Genomic DNA, 20,600 nt, shown 5'->3' on the forward strand with positions numbered 1-20,600 from the left:
AATATTTTTATGTAATTCCCCCAAGAAAATCGGTAATGAATTCAAAGACAGACGTGAAAACTGTCTAATCATATGTCCAGAAATGACATTGACGCATAAATGCCGTACACACATAACAATTCCAGCGGATTTCAACTGTCAAAGCCATTGCGTAAATGTCAAATTAAATCCACCGAATTTGAGAGTAGATTTAATTTGATGTGTACGCAATGGAACTTAAATCTCTTTGATTTTGTAAGTGTAAATGTGCTTTATATAAATAACAAATCATGCATGGTAGAAGAATATAGGTAGACGCATCGACACAGCTGCTGGGACAATGAACTGTCAAAACAATTTTGGAATTGAAAATGTTGAATGAAAAATTATTTAAATTTGTAAAAATTGTTGAAAAACCGCGACTTATAATGACCTTCGAATGACGTCGTATAAGAAAACATTTAAAAATCTGCTTATATTTGAAAACACATTTAAAAATTTTTGACATATCAATGTTCCCAAACGTTGATGCATCTACCTGTATTTTTTTTTTTTTTTTTTGGAATCGGTAATTGGTTACGCCGTCAAGACGAGGTTAGTACGATACCTTAAGTATGCATGTACCATTGCTTTGTATTCGATTAGTGGTTATCGATAATTATCTTTTTCTTTCTTGTTTTTCATTTCTCTGCTTCCTTGTAGAGTTGTGCTGCGTCGCGTAAAATCCATTTTACAGCTGTATATTGTTTTTGTGAATGAAAGTGCATAGTTCATGAAAATTTTCAGTGGCGAAACTTTTGAGTAGGGCAGGTAAGTTTGAAAAATTTGTAAAAATTTTGTAATTTAATCTGTCATTATTAAATTTAGGACAGACAAAGAGTTGGTGGTTTTCGGTGTTTGGAGTGTTGCAGGTGTCGCATAAATTGGAGGTTTCAGCGTTTATGAGAAATAGGTAAGTTTTTCCGTATGTGTGACCGGTGAATAGTCGATTTATGAGTTTGATCTCTCCAGGGGGCATGTTGGAACCTGCATACCAGTGACGAGACGGCGGATCTGGGAAAAATTGAGAGAAGTATGTGCCTTTAGTGATTGAGATGTTTTTATAATTTTCCTTCCATTCGTTCCATAGATGGTGATAGATTTGGGAGTGAGCATCTTTTACTGAGAGGTCTGATTGAATTATAGAACCGACTTGAGCCGCATGTTTGGCGAAGAAATCTGCGCGCTCATTTGCAGGGATGCCAATATGTGAGGGAGTCCAGATAATGGTGAGTTGTGTAATTTTTGAGTTATTTACTTTTCGAAGTATATTATTTGCCAGGTAGTTTTGAGTTGTATTTCGTGTTAGTAATAGACAAGCATTTTTACTGTCCGTTATAATAGTGGCCTTATTAATGTTGACTTCTATGATAATGTCTATGGCCTTGTTGATAGCATGTAATTCTCCCATTAGTGAAGACATTTTACTAGGTATTTTAAAAAGGAAGTTTTGGTTATATGAGATGTTGCATACTGCACATCCGGTAGAGGCACTGGAAACCGAGGCATCAGTTGCCCAAATAGTATGACCTGTATTTTTTAACCTTTCAACTTTTTCTTGTAGGATCATTCGATAGAATTCATTTGGTTGGGTATTTTTGGACGAGTTGAACAAATTTATGATGAAAGTGAATTTGTTTCCGGGGTATTCGATTTGATTTACAACAACTTTGTCGAAGATGTGTTTAAATTTGATGTATATAAGGCCCAAACTTGTCTTGTTGGAGGGGTTATTTATAATGTTTTGGTACAATTGTCGATTGTGACATTTCAATTTGATTAATTCTTTCGCTGCGAGATATTGAGATCGTTGTTCCGGAGGTAGCATCAATGCTAATGCATAGATTGCGTGGACAGGTGTTGACGGTGTAAGGCCAAGACTTCTTCTTAGCATCTGATTTTGAAAAGATGTAAGTTTTCTGTTCAAGTAAGTTGGCATATGAGCCATTGAAGAGATGCAGTACTCTGTTTTCGAAAAAACTATGGATTTTGCTAGATTAATAGCAATATTTGGGAGTAGACCTTGTTTGATATTGTTGATCATTTTTAATGCATTTATTGACTTGTTGCAGGACAAGATAACATCATCACAGTGTTCTTTAAGAGATAAACTGTTTTTTATGTGCCTTCCTAAAAACTTTATGCTGTTAACCGATGTAATTTGTGTGCCTTGTAAAGTGATGGTAGGAGTTTTTCTTGGTCCTTTGGCTACATACATAGCGGCGGTTTTGTTGGTATTGTAGTTTAGGTTCAAGCGTGATAGAAGATATTGAAATTCAGTGGCTTTTAATTGCAGATTTTGATTGGCCGATTCAAAGTTCTTATGCGCAGATAATAATATGAAATCATCCGCAATTTGAAACAGATGTGTGTTGTCATCAGAAATAAAATAAGTTAAAAAGAGTAGGACTTAAACAGCTGCCTTGTGGGAGCCCATTGAAGATTTCAAGAGATTCATTTCCCATAACGATAGTTCTTTTGCTTAAAAAATTAATAATCCAATCAGAGATGTCACTCGGACAGTTGAGTTCGCATAGTATTTTAAGGAGAATTTCGATACTGACACAATCATATGCTTTTTCTACGTCTAACGATAGAATAATCACTTTCTCACCTCTGTTTTTATAGTAATTTATAGTGTGCAGTAAGTTGTTGATACACATCGAAGTGGACATATGTTTTCTGTATGCAAATGTATTTGCTGGCAAAATATTATTTTCGTCGATGAATTGTTGCAGACGTTCTTTCACCATTAAATTTATTATTTTTAAAGGAACTGATATTAAGGCTATCGGTCTGAAGTTAGTAAACAATTCTAGATCTTTGCCTTTTTTGGTATCGGGATAATTTTAATTTTTGGCCATTCATCTATGATTTCGCATTTTTTCCATAAACAATTTATTGCTTCCAAAAAGTTTGTTTTTGCCGATTCCCCTAGATTATTTATCATTTCGTATGTTATACCGTCAAGGCCAGCAGCTGAGGGTTTCTTTTTGTTTTTGAGAACCAGTAGAAACTCTTCCATTGTTAGATTGGACCGATTATAAGTAGTTTTGCTGACATAATTAATTGGATTGTTGTCTAGAACTTCATCTCTGAGGTGGCATAGAAATTGTTTGTTGTTATTTGGGGACCATTTGCTTTTGCTGTTTGATGATAAAATATTTTTGCACCCACGAACAAATTGAAAGAGATGTTTTGAACTGGGCTCCTTGTTTAGATTTTGTATTTTATTCATGAAATTGTGTTTTTTGGCAAATTGGACGGCATTTTTAAAGTTTTTTTTTATCATTTTAATTAGATTTCTTGCATTTATATCATTGCTATGCATATCATAAGTTTTTTGTGCAGCTATCTGTAGCCTGTACTGTTTTTCAACATAGGAATCCCACCACACTTTAGGTGTTTTGTTTCCTTTTAGGGTATAATTAGATTTTTTGATTTCACTTTTTATCACGGAGTGTATTTCTTGAAAATTAGTATTTAGTTGGATTGTACTTAGCTTTTTCATTAGTTGTTTTTTGGCCAAAAAAGTTTGACCCTTGCACTTTATGTTGTTAATATTTAAAATGACAGGATAATGGTGGCTTCCACCGATCATATTTTTGAAAGTTTTCCATTGAATTGGTAAAATAGAGTTTGTGAAAGATAGGTCCAGAACGGATCCACTCAAATCATTTATATTTTTTTTAAAGGTATAACTACCATCGTTTAAACATTGAAAGTTGGAATTATCAAAGATTTCTTTTATTGTTTTTCCACGCTGTGAGACAAATGAGTCACCAAAAGCTGAGTGTCTAGCATATGAAAGTGTTACATTGATGATCAAGTAATGATATTAATTTGTTTAGTTCTGTCAATTTTTTGCTTTTTCAGAAAAAATTCGAGGTAATTTTTGTTTTTGTTTAAACTTTGCACATTGTATTGAAGCATGTTCATGATTTTAATAAAAGTTTATTGTAAAATTGCAGGATTTGAATTATTATTTGGCACTTTGTTATTTGGTTCCTCAAATGGGTTATCTATTTCCGATGAAAGGAGTGATTGCTGGAATTTTTTTAAAATGTTTAAACCTTCGGCACTATTAAGTGAGGTAAGGACTTTTGACATTTCTTTTGAAAATTGTGTTAATGCTTTTTCAATTTCAGATACTTTTGAAAAGGTAGTATGGTTGAAGACGGATTGAGATGGTGTGATTTCAATCGGACTGGCAATGGCGTGATGGATTGGATTTCGTGGAGACGCAACTTTGCTATATTTTAATTTTGTTACTCTTTTGTTTATTTCTTCATAAACGCTTCTTTTTTGTGGTTTGTTTTTATTAAGAGGGGGAAAGGCATTGTTAAATTCATCATCAGAAAGGACTTGGAAACGGTTTTGGGATTCTGGATATTTTTGAACAACTTCTTTTCGTGAAAGGTTGGAAAGGGCCATTATGCTTCTTATATTTCTTTCAGATTTCCATCTTGGGCACTGCTTTGAGTCGGTTGCAAAATGATCAATACTATTACAGAGAATGCATCGAGGCGAGTTGCATATATCCTTGCACGTAGTTGTTGATAAACATTCTTTACATTTCTGCTCTTTGGGACATTGATTGGGGCATAGAATAAATTTACCACAATTTAAACATTTTTTGTCGACCTGCAACGAATGGCTATGTGTCCTAACCGTCCGCAGTTTAAACATAAACGTACAGGGGGGTCATATAACTCCGGTGTAATTTTTGTTCCGCACATAAGTATCTCCGTGGGTACACCATCATATATAATACCGATTTTTATGGTTTCGGAGTCGTCCATATCATTATTAGCTTCAATTTGTTGTTTAATTGTAATAGCAGAAATACTTATTGGTACATTCTTGATTATATAGAACCGTTGTACAAAACGTTCTGGGATAAAGGCTTTGAGATCGATTTGGTTTAACTTTGGGTTTGTAGCAAAGGAGTTGGCTGAGGTAGCATTGTTAAATGTTATTCTGAAAATATTGTATCCAATGTTCTTGCAAGCATAGTCTGTAATATTAATCTTTTGAAATCTTGCATACAGGTGAAGTTCACAATTCTTTCTTCTTGTGCTAATTGGCGTTTCTGAGGAAACTAACACATGAAAAGGACCGGGATGGTATTGAGGATATAAAATGGTTTCTTTATTTAGAGAGTTGTAGTTGTGTTGGTCTGCCATTTCATTATTTGATGTAGGTTCTGTGTTTGTGTTTATTGGTTTAACAGGTGTTCCATTTTGGTTTTTGAAAGTTTTAGTTTCTTTGGAAATGCTTGGAGCTCTTCTTTTATTTTGTTCCCCCGGGGGAGGAGGTGGAATAGGCGGAGGAGGAGGTTCCCCTACTCCCCCCATTTTTTAGTTAATGAAGGATTATTTTAACTTTTGTAAAAAAAATTTGCAAAAGCAGGGAAAAGTAAAAAAACTCAAATTTGTTTATGTTTGTGTGTGTGAATGCGTTGTTTGTATATTTGTTGTTGTTTTGAAATAAAAGCACAGCGACCAGCGCGAAAAACAGTCTAATGTCAACAGATGCTGATGAGCGACTGCTACCTGTATTTTTCTACCATGAAATCATGGCAGAAGAATGCAGGTAGATGCATTAACGCTTAGGAGCATTGATATGTTAAAAAAAATTAATGTTTTTTCAAATATAAGTAGATTTTTGTATGTTTTCTTTTACTATGTCATTCGGAGGCTATTATAATTCCCGCTTTTCAAGAATTTTTACAAATTTAAATAGTTTTTCATTCAACATTTTCAATTCCAAAATTGGTTTGACAGTTTATTGTCCCAGCAGCTGTGTCGACGCGTCTACCTATATTCTTCTACCATGTAACAAATCATGGTAGAAGAATAGACGTAGGTAGGTAGACGCATCGACACAGCTGCTGGGACACTAATTGCTGTCAACACTGGGCTGCTGTCAAACTAATTTTGGAATAGAAAATGTTGAATGAAAATTGTGAAATCGAAAATTCTTGAAAGACGCGAATTATAATAACCTCCGAATGACGTCGTATAAGAAAACGTGTAAAACGTGAACATTTAAAGTTTGTTGACATATCAATGTTCCCAAGCGCTGATGCATCTACTTGTATTCTTCCACCATGTAACAAATTTCTTTGATTTAGTACCTTTCCTTTTTATTGTACCATGAGTCTAGGCAAGTTTATTTGCCGACATTTTTCACCTCTTTTCATCTCCCCCCATGTATTTAAACAAAGAAATTTGTTTTCAGAAATTGTCATTTTTTATCATTGCCTATTCTGTCATTTATGTCTAAAAATAAAAACACGAAGGAAATTGACACAAATTGGCAAAACCAGACAATTTTTTCAATTCATTCCCCCCATTTCACTCTCCTACAAACAGAGACTTGTTGCAAGTAAACTTGCAATACATTTAAGGATTAGTCCTTTTGCCACCCACTCACTACTTTTATTCAAACGAAAACAAACAAATAGTTTACGATACCCTAAAATCAGTTTCCATCTTGATTAGTATATGGACATAAGCCATCCTTATGGACACCTCATATTGACACACAACAACAAACAATGGTCAATAAGGACAAAAAACACACAAACAGCTTATCAATCTCTGCAGCTTTTTAGTTTATTTCCTTTACTAATTAGCAAACAAATGGCATTTATAAAAATACCAAAAACCTATAAATTATGGGAGGATACGAAAAACATTAACACTTTGTCGTGGAATATCGGATCGAGTGCTACAAACAACAAAGCTAGCCATGAATTATACCCTGTTCGCAAAGGATCCTGAGCATTTGGTGAAAGTACCACAATCAGAGGAAATTGACAACTTTGTGGCCATAGCTTTGCGGTTTTTAATTCAAAATGTCTTGCTCAAATTAGGCGATTCCGTTTTTCTGACAATATCGACAACATCCCCAGCAACGGAACTCTGGTTTAAAGATGTACTTGCGAAATTGTTTGCCTCCTGGGGTTATATGGCCATTCAAATTGTTCTGCATAACAGCAAGCGTCAAGATGTAGTGGTACCCGGAAGGCGATTTTGTAACATGATAATGGTCGATTCATTTGAGAATTTACAGCGTACCAATATATCCCAGCACAACAGCCAGTATGATACGCAAGAGTACTACATAATATTTTTACAAATACGTGACGCCCAAATGCCAGAGGAAAGAGCGAAAATTCTACAATATTGCCTGGATAATTATTGGTTACATTGCAATGTTATGATACAAAACGCAAAGGGCGAAGTTTTGATCTACACCTATTTTCCATTTCAAGAGGATGCTTGTTTCAGTAGCGATCCAGTGCTGATAAATCAGTTCGATGGTGTACGTTTTGTAAATGACGTTATGTTTCCGATCAAAGTTCAAAATCTGTATGGTTGTCCAATACGTATGAATCTTTGGGAAATACCACCGTTTATCTTATTCCCCGATAATACAACGGAAATTTATACCGGCCTAGAGATGATAATTTTAAAAACTCTGAGTAAACATTTGAATTTTACCATCGATGAGGATAGTCTTGCTGAGAGAAGGGATTTGGGTGACGATCGAATGGAACCATTTAAAGTGGTGAGTATTGAATCGTATTCCTCCTATGCGGAAGACCGTTCGAGGGTATTTTTTTTATAAAATTGACTTCTTAAAGGATTTTAACAAAAATAGAAAAGGCCCTGCAGCCTTTTTTATTGAAAATCATAGTAGAATTGTTAAGATGAAGAAACCATGGTAAAATTAAGAACGTAATCTGGTGCAATAATTTTTTTGTTGGTTCTTACAAATTCTGTGAATAGTTTTAGCTTTTAAAGAGTAATTTTCGTTTTCCAGTTGGCTTTCATATTGATCTCAAACCCTTCTGGTACACGCCCACAAAGGGTCAACATTTTCAATAATTACATGGTGAGATGAAAAAACTGCAACCAACTTCAGACTGCTGTCATTTCTAAGCAACTCCGTCCGATACCTATATATATTGTTTACAAGCGTACAAAAGCATTTTGGTGAGAATCTTTCCAGAAAAAAAAGTTATTTGTGATGGAATTCAAGCGTGATAGTGTGATTTCTTTATATTTGGCTGGAAAACCTCAAGTGGCTATCATTAGAGCACTCTAGCATTTAAATGTGAATAAATATTTTGTGTCTCGTACCATCGCTCTTTGCCATGATACTGGTAGCGTAGAAAACAGCAACATCAGCAGAAATGGTTTGAAAAGTAAAGAAGCTACTTGGCTCTTGAGCTGAACATATCGCAATATTCCATTCGGCAAATATTGATAAAGGAGCTAGGGGTAAAGCCATTGAAATTCCAAAAAGTGCAAGAACTTACACCGCAACAGAAAGAAGATAGTCTCAAAAGAGTTAATGAGTTGCTTCGCTTGAAAAGTATCGAAAGTATTGAACTGCCGAATTTGGATTTCTCCAATGAGAAAACATTCGTTGTCCAGCAGTTTGTAAATAAACAAAATTATCGTGTTTACTTGCCAAAGAGGTCAGCTGAAAATGTGCACCTGCGGTTGACCACCAGAACTCAAGTTGACCACCAGAACAGCCGATGGTCGCTCTCCGCTCGTATTAATCGACCGTGGCTTCAGAATAAATGCCGAATATTACGCGAAAATATTCTAGGCGGTGTATTAAAGCCTTGGGCACGCAAACATTTTGGCTGCAGACCTTGGATATTCCAACAGGACTCAGCACCATCGCACTCAAAACGCGCTTCCAAAGAATGCTTACAAAATGAGATTCCTTGCTTAATTTCCAACGCACAATGGCCACCAAAAACTCCGGATACCAATCCGTTGGACTTTTGTGTCTGGAGCGTTTTAGAAAGCAAGGGCACTAAAAAAAAACCAAAGTGTCGATCACATCAAGCAAGCGCTTCGCTGGGAATTGGCAAGCAGCGTGTGACGGTTTTATTGGTCGTTCGAAGGCCATAATTCGTGCCAAAGATGCCTAATTCGAATAAATCTAAACTTATTCTAAAATTTGATGCTATTTCCCACCTTTTTGCTTTCATACAATGGAGCTAAAAAAAATTAAAATTATGGCATTTGACTTTGTTGCAGTTTTTTTATCTCACCCTTTATGTGCTGCCAATTTTAGGTGTGTCTGGTTACCCTAAAATTTGTAACAATTGTTACAAATTGTTATTGGAAGTCGTCTGTTAACCCAAAAGTTCTGCAAAAAAACGTAAATATTTATATGTAATATGAAAATAAAAGACTATTTCCAACATTTTTATTTATAAAACTTGTAAAATCGGTGGTGCTTACTTTATTTTAATTCTTTTAATGGGGGACAAATTGGTTTGTTTTGACAAATCAGCTAATTAGTTGCAAGCTTCTGCAGAAATGCCGTCTGTTTACTTCTCGTAATTTTCTTGCAAACGAGAATAAAACTACCTTACTCTCTCAGAAAGAAGTTGCTGGACAATTCCTGCTGGAAAAGTAACCAGACACATATTTTATTACCCATTTGTATTTCCTTGCATTTGTCAAATTTCCACTTTACATACAACTCATAATTTTATTTCCTTTATATTTCATTTTTCTTATTATATTTAATAACAAATTTTTATATTTTATTTTATATATTTCCACATTTATAATTTAACTTAATTTAATTAAACACAATTAATTTAATTTAACTAACTTGAAATAATTATGCACCAACTACTCATATATTCCTCATAGTTAGACCAGTTTCAAATAATTGTTATTATCTTTTATTTTTTTTATTACAGTTACAGCGACGTGAAACAAATATAACTGCGGGATTCTTTCGTCGTACCCCCGAAAGAGATGACCTTGCTACGTCCACCTATGTTACGTTCAGTGTACCCCTTGCTGCTGTGGTTGTACGACGAGAAAGCGGACATGAATCCTTGAATGTATTGATATTTCCCTTCGATATGCCGACCTGGGTGCTGCTCATCATAAGTTCCCTCATATTAATAATAATTAATTATTTCCGTCAGAAAAATGTTCGCTCTGCCAGTACTTGGCAAATAATTGAATCCCTGTTGGGATTACCGTCGGTACGAATACCTGAAAGACTTTCACCACGAGTCACTTTCATCATTTGGATGCTGTCAACATTTGTATTGCGCTTAGTTTATCAGTCGATACTATTCTTCGTGTATCGTACCCAATTCTATCGTCAACCACCGACCACTGTAATCGATTTTGCAGTGTCGGGCTATCGAGCCGTGTGTACTCAACCGACAGCACCTCTCCTGACGTATATACCACAGTTTATGGATAACTCTTTGCCTTTGATTGTCCTCAATACCACCGATGAAATGGCACCCCTAAGATATATAGATAAAAATTCGCACGAAAATTTGGTGGCCATCACCGTGAGAGATTTCGTTTTTTATTATGTCCACACCGAATTGACAAGGGGTCAAGTTTTTATATTAATGCGAATGAGTCTCAACGATCAAAAGATAACGTTTTATGTTCCGAAGCATTCGTATTTGGCTGAACGTTTGGAAAACTGCATTTTAGGTTATCATCAGATGGGTTTTATGGAACTTTGGCGCAAATTGACATTTGAATCGTTTCGGGTATCACGTTCCAGCTACTCTACTAAATACGAAGCAGCATTATTAGTAAATTTGAGGCAAATTATGAGTTTTATATGGCTTGTAGTATTTTTGCAATCTGCATCCATAGTAATATTTGTATTAGAGTTATTGTCGAAAAAGTTTGATTTTCTAAAGAAACTTTTTTGAATCAAAGAAATACAAATGTACTAATGTTTAATGTTGTTATGCACTTTCCGACATTAGAGCGCAACCAAATACCGCTTCTACACGAAATTTGATGTATTAATTGATTTTGAATAAAATTTACAGCACTAAAAATGGTATATTAAGATTATTATCATGGTAAAATTAAGAAGGTAAATTCATTTCAAGTATGCATGCCCATCTCTGCATTTTCGGTAATTTATCTTGTCAAATCTCACTGCATAAAAATTAGGTTCCCATCTCTGATTTGTGTAGGATTTTATGAAGTGAGGAACCTCATTTTGTAACCATTCTTGGGTGGCACGTGCTGAGTCCTTTTGGAATGTCCAATGTCCAAATGTTTGCGTGCCCAAGGCTTTAATACACCCTCCAAGGCTTTAATACACCCTATTTTCGCGATAATAATCGGCATTTTTCTGATGCCGCGGTCGATTAATACGAGCGGACAGCAACCATCGGCAATTATGGCGGCCCACACCATGGCCGTCGCTTGAATTCTGGTGGCCAACCGAAAGTGCACTTTTCCAGCTGACCTCTTTGGCAAGTAAACACGATCATTTTGTTTGTTTACAAACTGCTGGATAACTTAAGTTTTCTCATCTCTTTCTGTTGCGGTGTAAGTTCTTACACTTTTTGGAATTACAATGGCTTACGCCCGAGCTCATTTTGCAATATTTGCCGAATGGAATATTGCGATATGTTCAGCTCATGAGCCATTCTTCGGCCACTGCGACGCGGGTTTCGATCAAGTCGCTTCTTTACTTTTCGAACCATTTCTGCTTATGTTGCTGTGTTCTTCCTTTTTTTTCTGGAAAATTCTGACCAAAATGCATTTATACGCTTGTAAACAATATAATGTGTTGTCACTGGAATAATAATTAACAGCTATCGAACGAGTGGCTTAGAAATGACAACAGTCTGAAGTTAGTTGCAGTTTTTTCATCTCACCCTGTATATTCTTGATCAGCTTAAAATTCTATGTCGATTTAGCGATGTCCGTCCGTCCGTCTGTGGAAATCACTCTAACTTCCGAACGAAATGAAGTAGATTGATAAAATTTTACTTAGATGTATATTATATCTGCAGGACTTTTGCTATTGAAAATGGGCCATGTAGGTCCACGTTTTTGTATAGCTTGCATATGATGGTACCTCCCTATTTTCAGTATATTGGTCATTTAAGCGGCATTATGCACCGGAAATGTTTCAAATTTGGTATTAGAAGTTCGTTATGGATACTACAGGCTATGACTGAAAATTGTCTGTGCAGGTTGACGTCTTCGTATAGCCCCCATGTTAGAAAAATTCAGAATGTCAGTAGCTCAATAAAGAGCTAATTATCTGCCAGAGAAGATGATGCGAATTCTAAAAAACAAGTTTAGGATAATTGAAAAACATAGCTATAAGCGTCAAAGTACCGAATATTGGGAGGAACCGTTATATAGGTCTTATACAAAGACTTGAATTTGTATAACCAATTTTCTCTCATAACAGGTAGTACCAATTACTAACTCTATTTCAAATTTCAAACAATTCCAATTAAAAGTGTTCAGGTAAAGTTATATGGGCCTATACGAAAACCTTAACCTATGTAGCCAATTGCGAACTCCAAATACAAAGTTTGAGATAATTCTGTTAAAAAGTCTGTCTAAAATACTTAAAATACGGAATATCGGGAGGTACAGTCATAAGGGGACTATATCCAAACTTGGGTCTATATAGACAATTCTATGCAAGGATGTTGCCTGATTAGGAAGATATATATATATATATATATATATATATATATATATATATATATATATATATATATATATATATATATATATATATATATATATATATATATATATATATATATATATATATATATATATATATATATATATATATATATACTCTGTGGGGTCTACAATTTATGTTTCTATATGTTACAAATAATCCTTTAGGATGTTGCCTGATTAGGAATATATATATATATATATATATATATATATATATACTCTGTGGGGTCTACAATTTATGTTTCTATATGTTACAAATAATCCTTTAGAGATATATAGTACATGATTTTGAAAATAAGTGTTGACCTTTCATTCAGTTATCGCGGTTTTCAATTATTTATTCAAAATAAATGCAACAAGTTGTTTGATTTTTTATTGTTTTGATACTAATTTTGGCATTACAAGCCAAGCAGGTAGACCTCTATACTTGCAATTTTTTCAAAGTTGACCTACCTTCTCTTCATTGTACCATGAATTCTAATATTTTTATGTAATTCCCCTAAGAAAATCGGTAATGAATTCAAAGACAGACGTGAAAACTGTCTAATCATATGCCCAGAAATGACATTGACGCATGCCGTACACACATAACAATTCCAGCGGATTTCAACTGTCAAAGCCATTGCGTAAATGTCAAATTAAATCCACCGAATTTGAGAGTAGATTTAGTTTGATGTGTACGCAATGGAACTTAAATCTCTTTGATTTTGCAAGTGTAAATGTGCTTTATATAAATAACTAATCTGCTAACTAGTTATATAAATAACTACCATGTAACAAATCATGGTAGAAGAATAGACGTATGTAGGTAGACGCATCGACACAGCTGCTGGGACACTAATTGCTGTCAACACTGGGCTGCTGTCAAACTAATTTTGGAATAGAAAATTTTGAATGAAAATTTTGAAATCGAAAATTCTTGAAAGACGCGAATTATAATAACCTCCGAATGACGTCGTATAAGAAAACGTGTAAAACGTGAACATTTAAAGTTTGTTGACATATCAATGTTCCCAAGCTCTGATACATCTACCTGTATTCTTCCACCATGTAACAAACTTCTTTGATTTAGTACCTTTCCTTTTTATTGTACCATGAGTCTAGGCAAGTTTATTTGCCGACATTTTTCACCTCTTTTCATCTCCCCCCATGTATTTAAACAAAGAAATTTGTTTTCAGAAATTGTCATTTTTTATCATTGCCTATTCTGTCATTTATGTCTAAAAATAAAAACACGAAGGAAATTGACACAAATTGGCAAAACCAGACAATTTTTTCAATTAATTCACCTCATTACACTCTCCTACAAACAGAGACTTGTTGCAAGTAAACTTGCAATACATTTGAAGAGTAGTCCTTTTGCCACCCAAGTCATGTTCCGCTCACTACTTTTATTCACACGAAAACAAACAAATAAATCACTAGTTTACGATACCCTAAAATCAGTTACCATCTTGATTAGTATATGGACATAAGCCATCCTTATGGGCACCTCATATTTACACACAACAACAAAAAATGGTCAATAAGGACAAAAAACATACAAACAAGCTTATCAATCTCTGCAGGTTTTTAAGTTATTTCCTTTACTAATTAGCAAACAAACGGCATTTATAAAAATACCAAAAACCTATAAATTATGGGAGGATACGAAAAACATTAACACTTTGTCGTGGAATATCGGATCGAGTGCTACAAACAACAAAGCTTACCATGAATTATACCTTGTTCACAAAGGATCCTGAGCATTTGGTAAAAGTACCACAATCAGAGGAAATTGACAACTTTGTGGCAATGGCTTTGCGGTTTTTAATTCAAAATGTCTTGCTCAAATTATGCGATTCCGTTTTTCTGACAATATCAACAACATCCCCAGCAACGGAACTCTGGTTTGAAGATGTACTTGCGAAATTGTTTGCCTCCTGGGGTTATATGGCCATTACAATTGTTCGGCATAACAGCAAGCGTCAAGATGTAGTGGTACCTGGAAGGCGTTTTTGTAACATGATAATGGTCGATTCATTTGAGAATTTACAGCGTACCAATATATCCCAGCACAACAGCCAGTATGATACGCAAGAGTACTACATAATATTTTTACAAATACGTGACGCCCAAATGCCAGAGGAAAGAGCGAAAATTCTACAATATTGCCTGGATAATTATTGGTTACATTGCAATGTTATGATACAAAACGCAAAGGGCGAAGTTCTGATCTACACCTATTTTCCATTTCAAGAGGATGCTTGTTTCAGTAGCGATCCAGTGCTGATAAATCAGTTTGATGGTGTACGTTTTGTAAATGACGTTATGTTTCCGATCAAAGTTCAAAATCTGTATGGCTGTCCAATACGTATGAATCTTTGGGAAATACCACCGTTTATCTTATTCCCCGATAATACAACGGAAATTTATACCGGCCTAGAGATGATAATTTTAAAAACTTTGAGTAAACATTTGAATTTTACCATCGATGAGGATAGTCTTGCTGAGAGAAGGGATTTGGGTGACGATCGAATGGAACCATTTAAAGTGGTGAGTATTGAATCGTATTCCTCCTATGGGGAAGACCGTTCGAGGGTATTTTTTTTTATAAAATTGACTTCTTAAAGGGTTTGAACAAAAATAGAAAAGGCCCTGCACCCTTTTCTTATTGAAAATCATAGTAGAATTGCTAAGATGAAGAAACCATGGTAAAATTAAGAACGTAATCTGGTGCAATAATTTTTTTGTTGGTTCTTACAAATTCTGTGAATAGTTTTAGCTTTTAAACAGTAATTTTCGTTTTCCAGTTGGCTTTCATATTGATCTCAAACCCTTCTGGTACACGCCCACAAAGGGTCAATATTTTCAATAATTACATGGTGAGATGAAAAAACTGCAACCAACTTCAGACTGCTGTCATTTCTAAGCAACTCCGTCCGATACCTATATATATTGTTTACAAGCGTACAAAAGCATTTTGGTGAGAATCTTTCCAGAAAAAAAAGTTATTTGTGATGGAATTCAAGCGTGATAGTGTGATTTCTTTATATTTGGCTGGAAAACCTCAAGTGGCTATCGTTAGAGCACTCTAGCATTTAAATGTGAATAAATATTTTGTGTCTCGTACCATCGCTCTTTGCCATGATACTGGTAGCGTAGAAAACAGCAACATCAGCAGAAATGGTTCGAAAAGTAAAGAAGCTATTTGATCGAAACCCGCGTCGCAGTGGCCTAAAAATGGCTCCTGGGCTGAACATATCGCAATATTTCATTCGGCAATTATTGAAAAATGAGCTCGGGGTAAAGCCATTGAAATTCCAAAAAATGCAAGAACTTACATCGCCACAGAAAGAAGATAGTCTCAAAAGAGCTAAAGAGTTACTTCGATTGGCCGAAAGTTGTGAACTTCCGAATTTGGTTTTCTACGATGAGAAAACATTCGTTGTCCAGCAGTTTGTAAACAAACAAAATGATCGTTTTTACTTGCCAAAGAGATCAGCTGAAAATGTGCACCTGCGGTTGGCCACCAGAACTCAATCGACGGCCATGGTGATGGTATGGACCGCCATAACAGCCGATGGTTGCTAAAAACTCATTTGCTTTCTTTCCGCATCCGGTTTTCCTCACTTTCATGAGAGTAAAGATTCGAACAAACAATTAATGAGAAAGAAGCTAGCCGCTCATTTCAAGTACAGTTTTGAATTGGAATTTATAAAAAAATTATTTTCACTAAAGTACGACTTCCAGAAATCTTCACTTACAACAAAGCTTTCTTCAAGTCTTCTTTGCAAGATATGGTATGCTGGCGAATTTTTCCATCGAGATAGCTCCATCAATTCTCTATTGGATTTATGTCTAGACTCTGAGCTAGTGATATCTTTATTACAGCCATGGTCACACTTTATAAGCCTTGTGTTTCGGATCATTGTCTTGATAAAAATAATAATCTTCGCCAAGGCCGAGCTTTTCCTTACAGAATACCAAATTTTCTTTCAAAATGTTAAGGTACATAGTCCATAATATGAAAGTGAACCCCACATCATTTCTGACCCACCACCGTACTTCACTATAGGCTTCATATTTTTGGAAAGGAGCGCTTCATTTGCCTTTCTTCATACATAAGGTCTGCCATCTGAACCAAAAAGGTGGAATTTGCTCTCGTCCGTGTGAACAGCATATTCTTCCAAAATGGAAAATCTTTTGATATGTGCTCCTGGGCAAATAGTAATGTTACTTCTTGGTTTCGCTTGCTGATTAGAGGTTTATGTCCAGTTCTTCTTCCATTGTAATTCGACTTATGCAGTATATTTCTTATTGTTTGAGGGCAACATACTTTTCTCAAATCCTTTTCAGCAATTTTGACGAGCTTCGGTGCAATTAAAAAAATGGAAAAACTTCTCCTTACTCAAGGTAAATATTCTCTTATTTGGCTGTTTGACTTATTTTCTATACATCCATAAGTTTTGAACCGTTTTGTGTAATGATGTACTGAACTGTAGATCGGCTTCTATTAAGATTTCACAACAGTTGGAAATTTTTGATAAATTAACTTTTAGGGACTTCTCCAAATACATTTTCCATCAATCGAGTGAAGTTGGACGCAGTTCGTAACAGGGTTGCCGTATAAATGTAAACTGTACGAGTTTAGCTTTTGCATAGAAAGTTTTTGAGTTTTAGAATGAATGCCATTATTTTGTTAAATAATCAATAATAGTAAACTTTTGTTCTACGGAGATTCTAGTACCCTATACACTAATAAAAAATATAGGTTTGTTCTGGTAGTGAATTTGGCAACAATCATATATTTCATGAAAGAAAATTGTTTGCTAAGTGTACGAGTTTCTCTTGGAGCTACTGTATGTGCTGTCAATTCTATTACCCATGTGTATTTCCGTGTGTTTTTCAAAAAGTCCACTTTACATACAGCTCGTAATTTTATTTACTGTGATAATAATATTATTTTATTATATTTCATAACAACCTTGGAGTAATTATGTACTTAGTGACATCCATTCCATTTTCATATAATTGTTATTATCTTTTATTTTTTTTTTATTACAGTTACAGCGACGTGAAACAAATATAACTGCGGGATTCTTTCGTCGTACCCCCGAAAGAGATGACCTTGCTACGTCCACCTATGTTACGTTCAGTGTACCCCTTGCTGCTGTGGTTGTACGACGAGAAAGCGGACATGAATCCTTGAATGTATTGATATTTCCCTTCGATATGCCGACCTGGGTGCTGCTCATCATAAGTTCCCTCATATTAATAATAATTAATTATTTCCGTCAGAAAAATGTTCGCTCTGCCAGTACTTGGCAAATAATTGAATCCCTGTTGGGATTACCGTCGGTACGAATACCTGAAAGACTTTCACCACGAGTCACTTTCATCATTTGGATGCTGTCAACATTCGTACTGCGACTAGTCTATCAGTCGATACTATTCTTCTTGTATCGTACCCAATTCTATCGTCAACCACCGACCACTGTAATCGATTTTGCAGTGTCGGGCTATCGAGCCGTGTGTACTCAACCGACAGCACCTCTCCTGACGTATATACCACAGTTTATGGATAACTCTTTGCCTTTGATTGTCCTCAATACCACCGATGAAATGGCACCCCTAAGATATATAGATAAAAATTCGCACGAAAATTTGGTGGCCATCACCGTGAGAGATTTCGTTTTTTATTATGTCCACACAGAATTGTCAAGGAGTAAAGTTTTTATATTAATGCAAATGAGTCTCAACGATCAAAAGATAACGTTTTATGTTCCGAAGCATTCGTATTTGGCCGAACGTTTGGAAAACTGCATTTTAGGTTATCATCAGATGGGTTTTATGGAACTTTGGCGCAAATTGACATATGAATCGTTTCGGATTTCACAATCTAGCTACTCTACTAAATACGAAGCAGCATTATTAGTAAATTTGAGGCAAATTATGAGTTTTATATACCTTGTAGTATTTTTGCAATCTGCATCCATAGTAATATTTGTATTAGAGTTATTGTCGAAAAAGTTTGATTTTCTAAAGAAACTTTTTTGAATCGAATAAATACATCTACATTAACGTTTAATGTTGTTATGCACTTTCCGACATTAGAGCGCAACCAAATACCGCTTCAACACGAAATTTGATGTATTAATTAATGAATGTATTTCAATTGATTTTAAATAAAATTTACAGCACTAAAAATGGTATATTAAGATTATTATCATGGTAAAATTAAGAAGGTAAATTCATTTCAAGTATGCATGCCCATCTCTGCATTTTCGGTAATTTATCTTGTCAAATTTCACTGCATAAAAATTAGGTTCCCATCTCTGATTTGTGTAGGATTTTGTGAAGTGAGGAACCTCATTTTGTAACCATTCTTGGGTGGCGCGTGCTGAGTGCGATGGTGCTGAGTCCTGTTGGAATGTCCAAGGTCTGCGGCCAAAATGTTTGCGTGCCCAAGGCTTTAATAGACCCTCCAGAATATTTTCGCGATAATAATCGGCATTTTTTCTGATGCCGCGGTCGATTAATACGAGCGGAGAGCGACCATCGGCAGTTACCACCATCACCATGGCCGTCGCTTGACTTCTGGTGGCCAACCGAAGGTGTACATTTTCAGCTGATCTCTTTGGCAAGTAAACACGATAATTTTGTTTGTTTACAAACTGCTGGATAACGAACGTTTTCTCATCGGAGAAAACCAAACTCGGCAGTTCACCACTTTCGGCCAAGCGAAGCAACTCTTTAGCTCTTTTGAGTCTATTTTCTTTCTGTTGCGGTGTAAGTTCTTACACTTTTTGGAATTACAATGGCTTTAGCCCGAGCTCATTTTGCAACATTTGCCGAATGGAATATTGCGATATGTTCAGCTCATGAGCCATTTTTCGGCCACTGCGATGCGGGTTTCGATCAAGTCGCTTCTTTACTTTTCGAACCATTTCTGCTGATGTTCCTTTTTTTCTAGAAAATTCTGACCAAAAAAATCTGACCATTTAAACGCTTGTAAACAATATAATGAACTGTCACTGGAAAAATCATTAACAGCTGTCGAACGAGTGGCTTAGATATGACAACAGTCTGAAGTTAGTTGCAGTTTTTTCATCTCACCCTGTATATTGTTGATCAGCTTAAAATTCTATGTCGATTTAGCGATGTCCGTCCATCTGTGGAAATCACTCTAACTTCCGAACGAAATGAAGTAGATTGATAAAATTTTACTTAGATGTATATTATATCTGCAGGACTTTTGCTATTGAAAATGGGCCATGTAGGTCCACGTTTTTGTATAGCTTCCATATGATGGTACCTCCCTATTTTCAGTATATTGGTCATTTAAGCGGCATTATTCACCGGAAATGTTTCAAATTTGGTATTTGAAGTTCGTTATGGATACTACAGGCTATAGCTGCAAATTGTCTGTGCAGGTTCACATTTTCGTATAGCTTCCATATGACGGCACCTCTCGATATTCGATATTTTCATGAATTTTGCGACATTATTCACCGGAATCGTAACAAATTTCGTATTTAAAGTTCGTAATGGATACTCAAGCTATGACAAAATGTTTCACATTCACGTTTCGGTTCGTAACGGGTACTACAGCATATGACAAAAAATTTCGTAAGCAGGTCCACGTCTTCGTATGGCCCCAATATAACTGTTTTCAATTAAGTGGTAGTTTTCGGATTTTTATTTAAAAATTTTCATGTTCCTTCCAAATGGTGGAGAGTATTAAAAGTTCGGCCCGGACGAACTTAGCTATTTTTTTATTTGTTCATTATTACAAATTTTATTCAAATATGAACGATCCGAAAAGCAAGAGGTCAGACCATCTTCTCTTTATCTTTTAACGAAAAGTTTACAGTTTAAACCAGTAAAGAAAGTCATAAAGTCGGTCGGGGCCGACTTTATGATACCACTTTGCTAATTTAGTAGAGCTCCACATAACAAAAATGCCGAAGCATTTGTACCTTTTAAATTCGGATATATATATATATATATATGTATATATATATATATATATATATATATATATATATATATATATAT

General features: G+C 35.2%; 2 protein-coding genes across 2 annotated transcripts; both read left to right on the top strand.

Annotated features, from left to right (window-relative positions):
- Window positions 1-624: 624 nt before the first annotated feature.
- Window positions 625-10,886, top strand: LOC101895027 (uncharacterized). Its single transcript, XM_059122085.1, has 8 exons — window positions 625-789; window positions 847-931; window positions 991-1,051; window positions 1,109-1,247; window positions 3,990-4,111; window positions 4,167-5,496; window positions 5,887-7,596; window positions 9,767-10,886. The coding sequence occupies exons 7-8, from the start codon at window positions 6,775-6,777 to the stop codon at window positions 10,757-10,759; spliced, it is 1,815 nt and encodes a 604-aa protein (XP_058978068.1). The 5' UTR covers window positions 625-789; window positions 847-931; window positions 991-1,051; window positions 1,109-1,247; window positions 3,990-4,111; window positions 4,167-5,496; window positions 5,887-6,774; the 3' UTR covers window positions 10,760-10,886.
- Window positions 10,887-13,624: 2,738 nt separating this feature from the next.
- Window positions 13,625-18,737, top strand: LOC131802241 (uncharacterized). The gene is made up of 2 exons (XM_059122088.1): window positions 13,625-15,095; window positions 17,607-18,737. Exons 1-2 carry the CDS (start codon window positions 14,274-14,276, stop codon window positions 18,597-18,599), a joined length of 1,815 nt encoding a protein of 604 aa, XP_058978071.1. The 5' UTR covers window positions 13,625-14,273; the 3' UTR covers window positions 18,600-18,737.
- Window positions 18,738-20,600: the final 1,863 nt, after the last annotated feature.

Source organism: Musca domestica, unplaced genomic scaffold, assembly GCF_030504385.1.
Source record: "Musca domestica strain aabys unplaced genomic scaffold, Musca_domestica.polishedcontigs.V.1.1 2, whole genome shotgun sequence".
Classification (NCBI taxonomy): Eukaryota; Metazoa; Arthropoda; class Insecta; order Diptera; family Muscidae; genus Musca; species Musca domestica.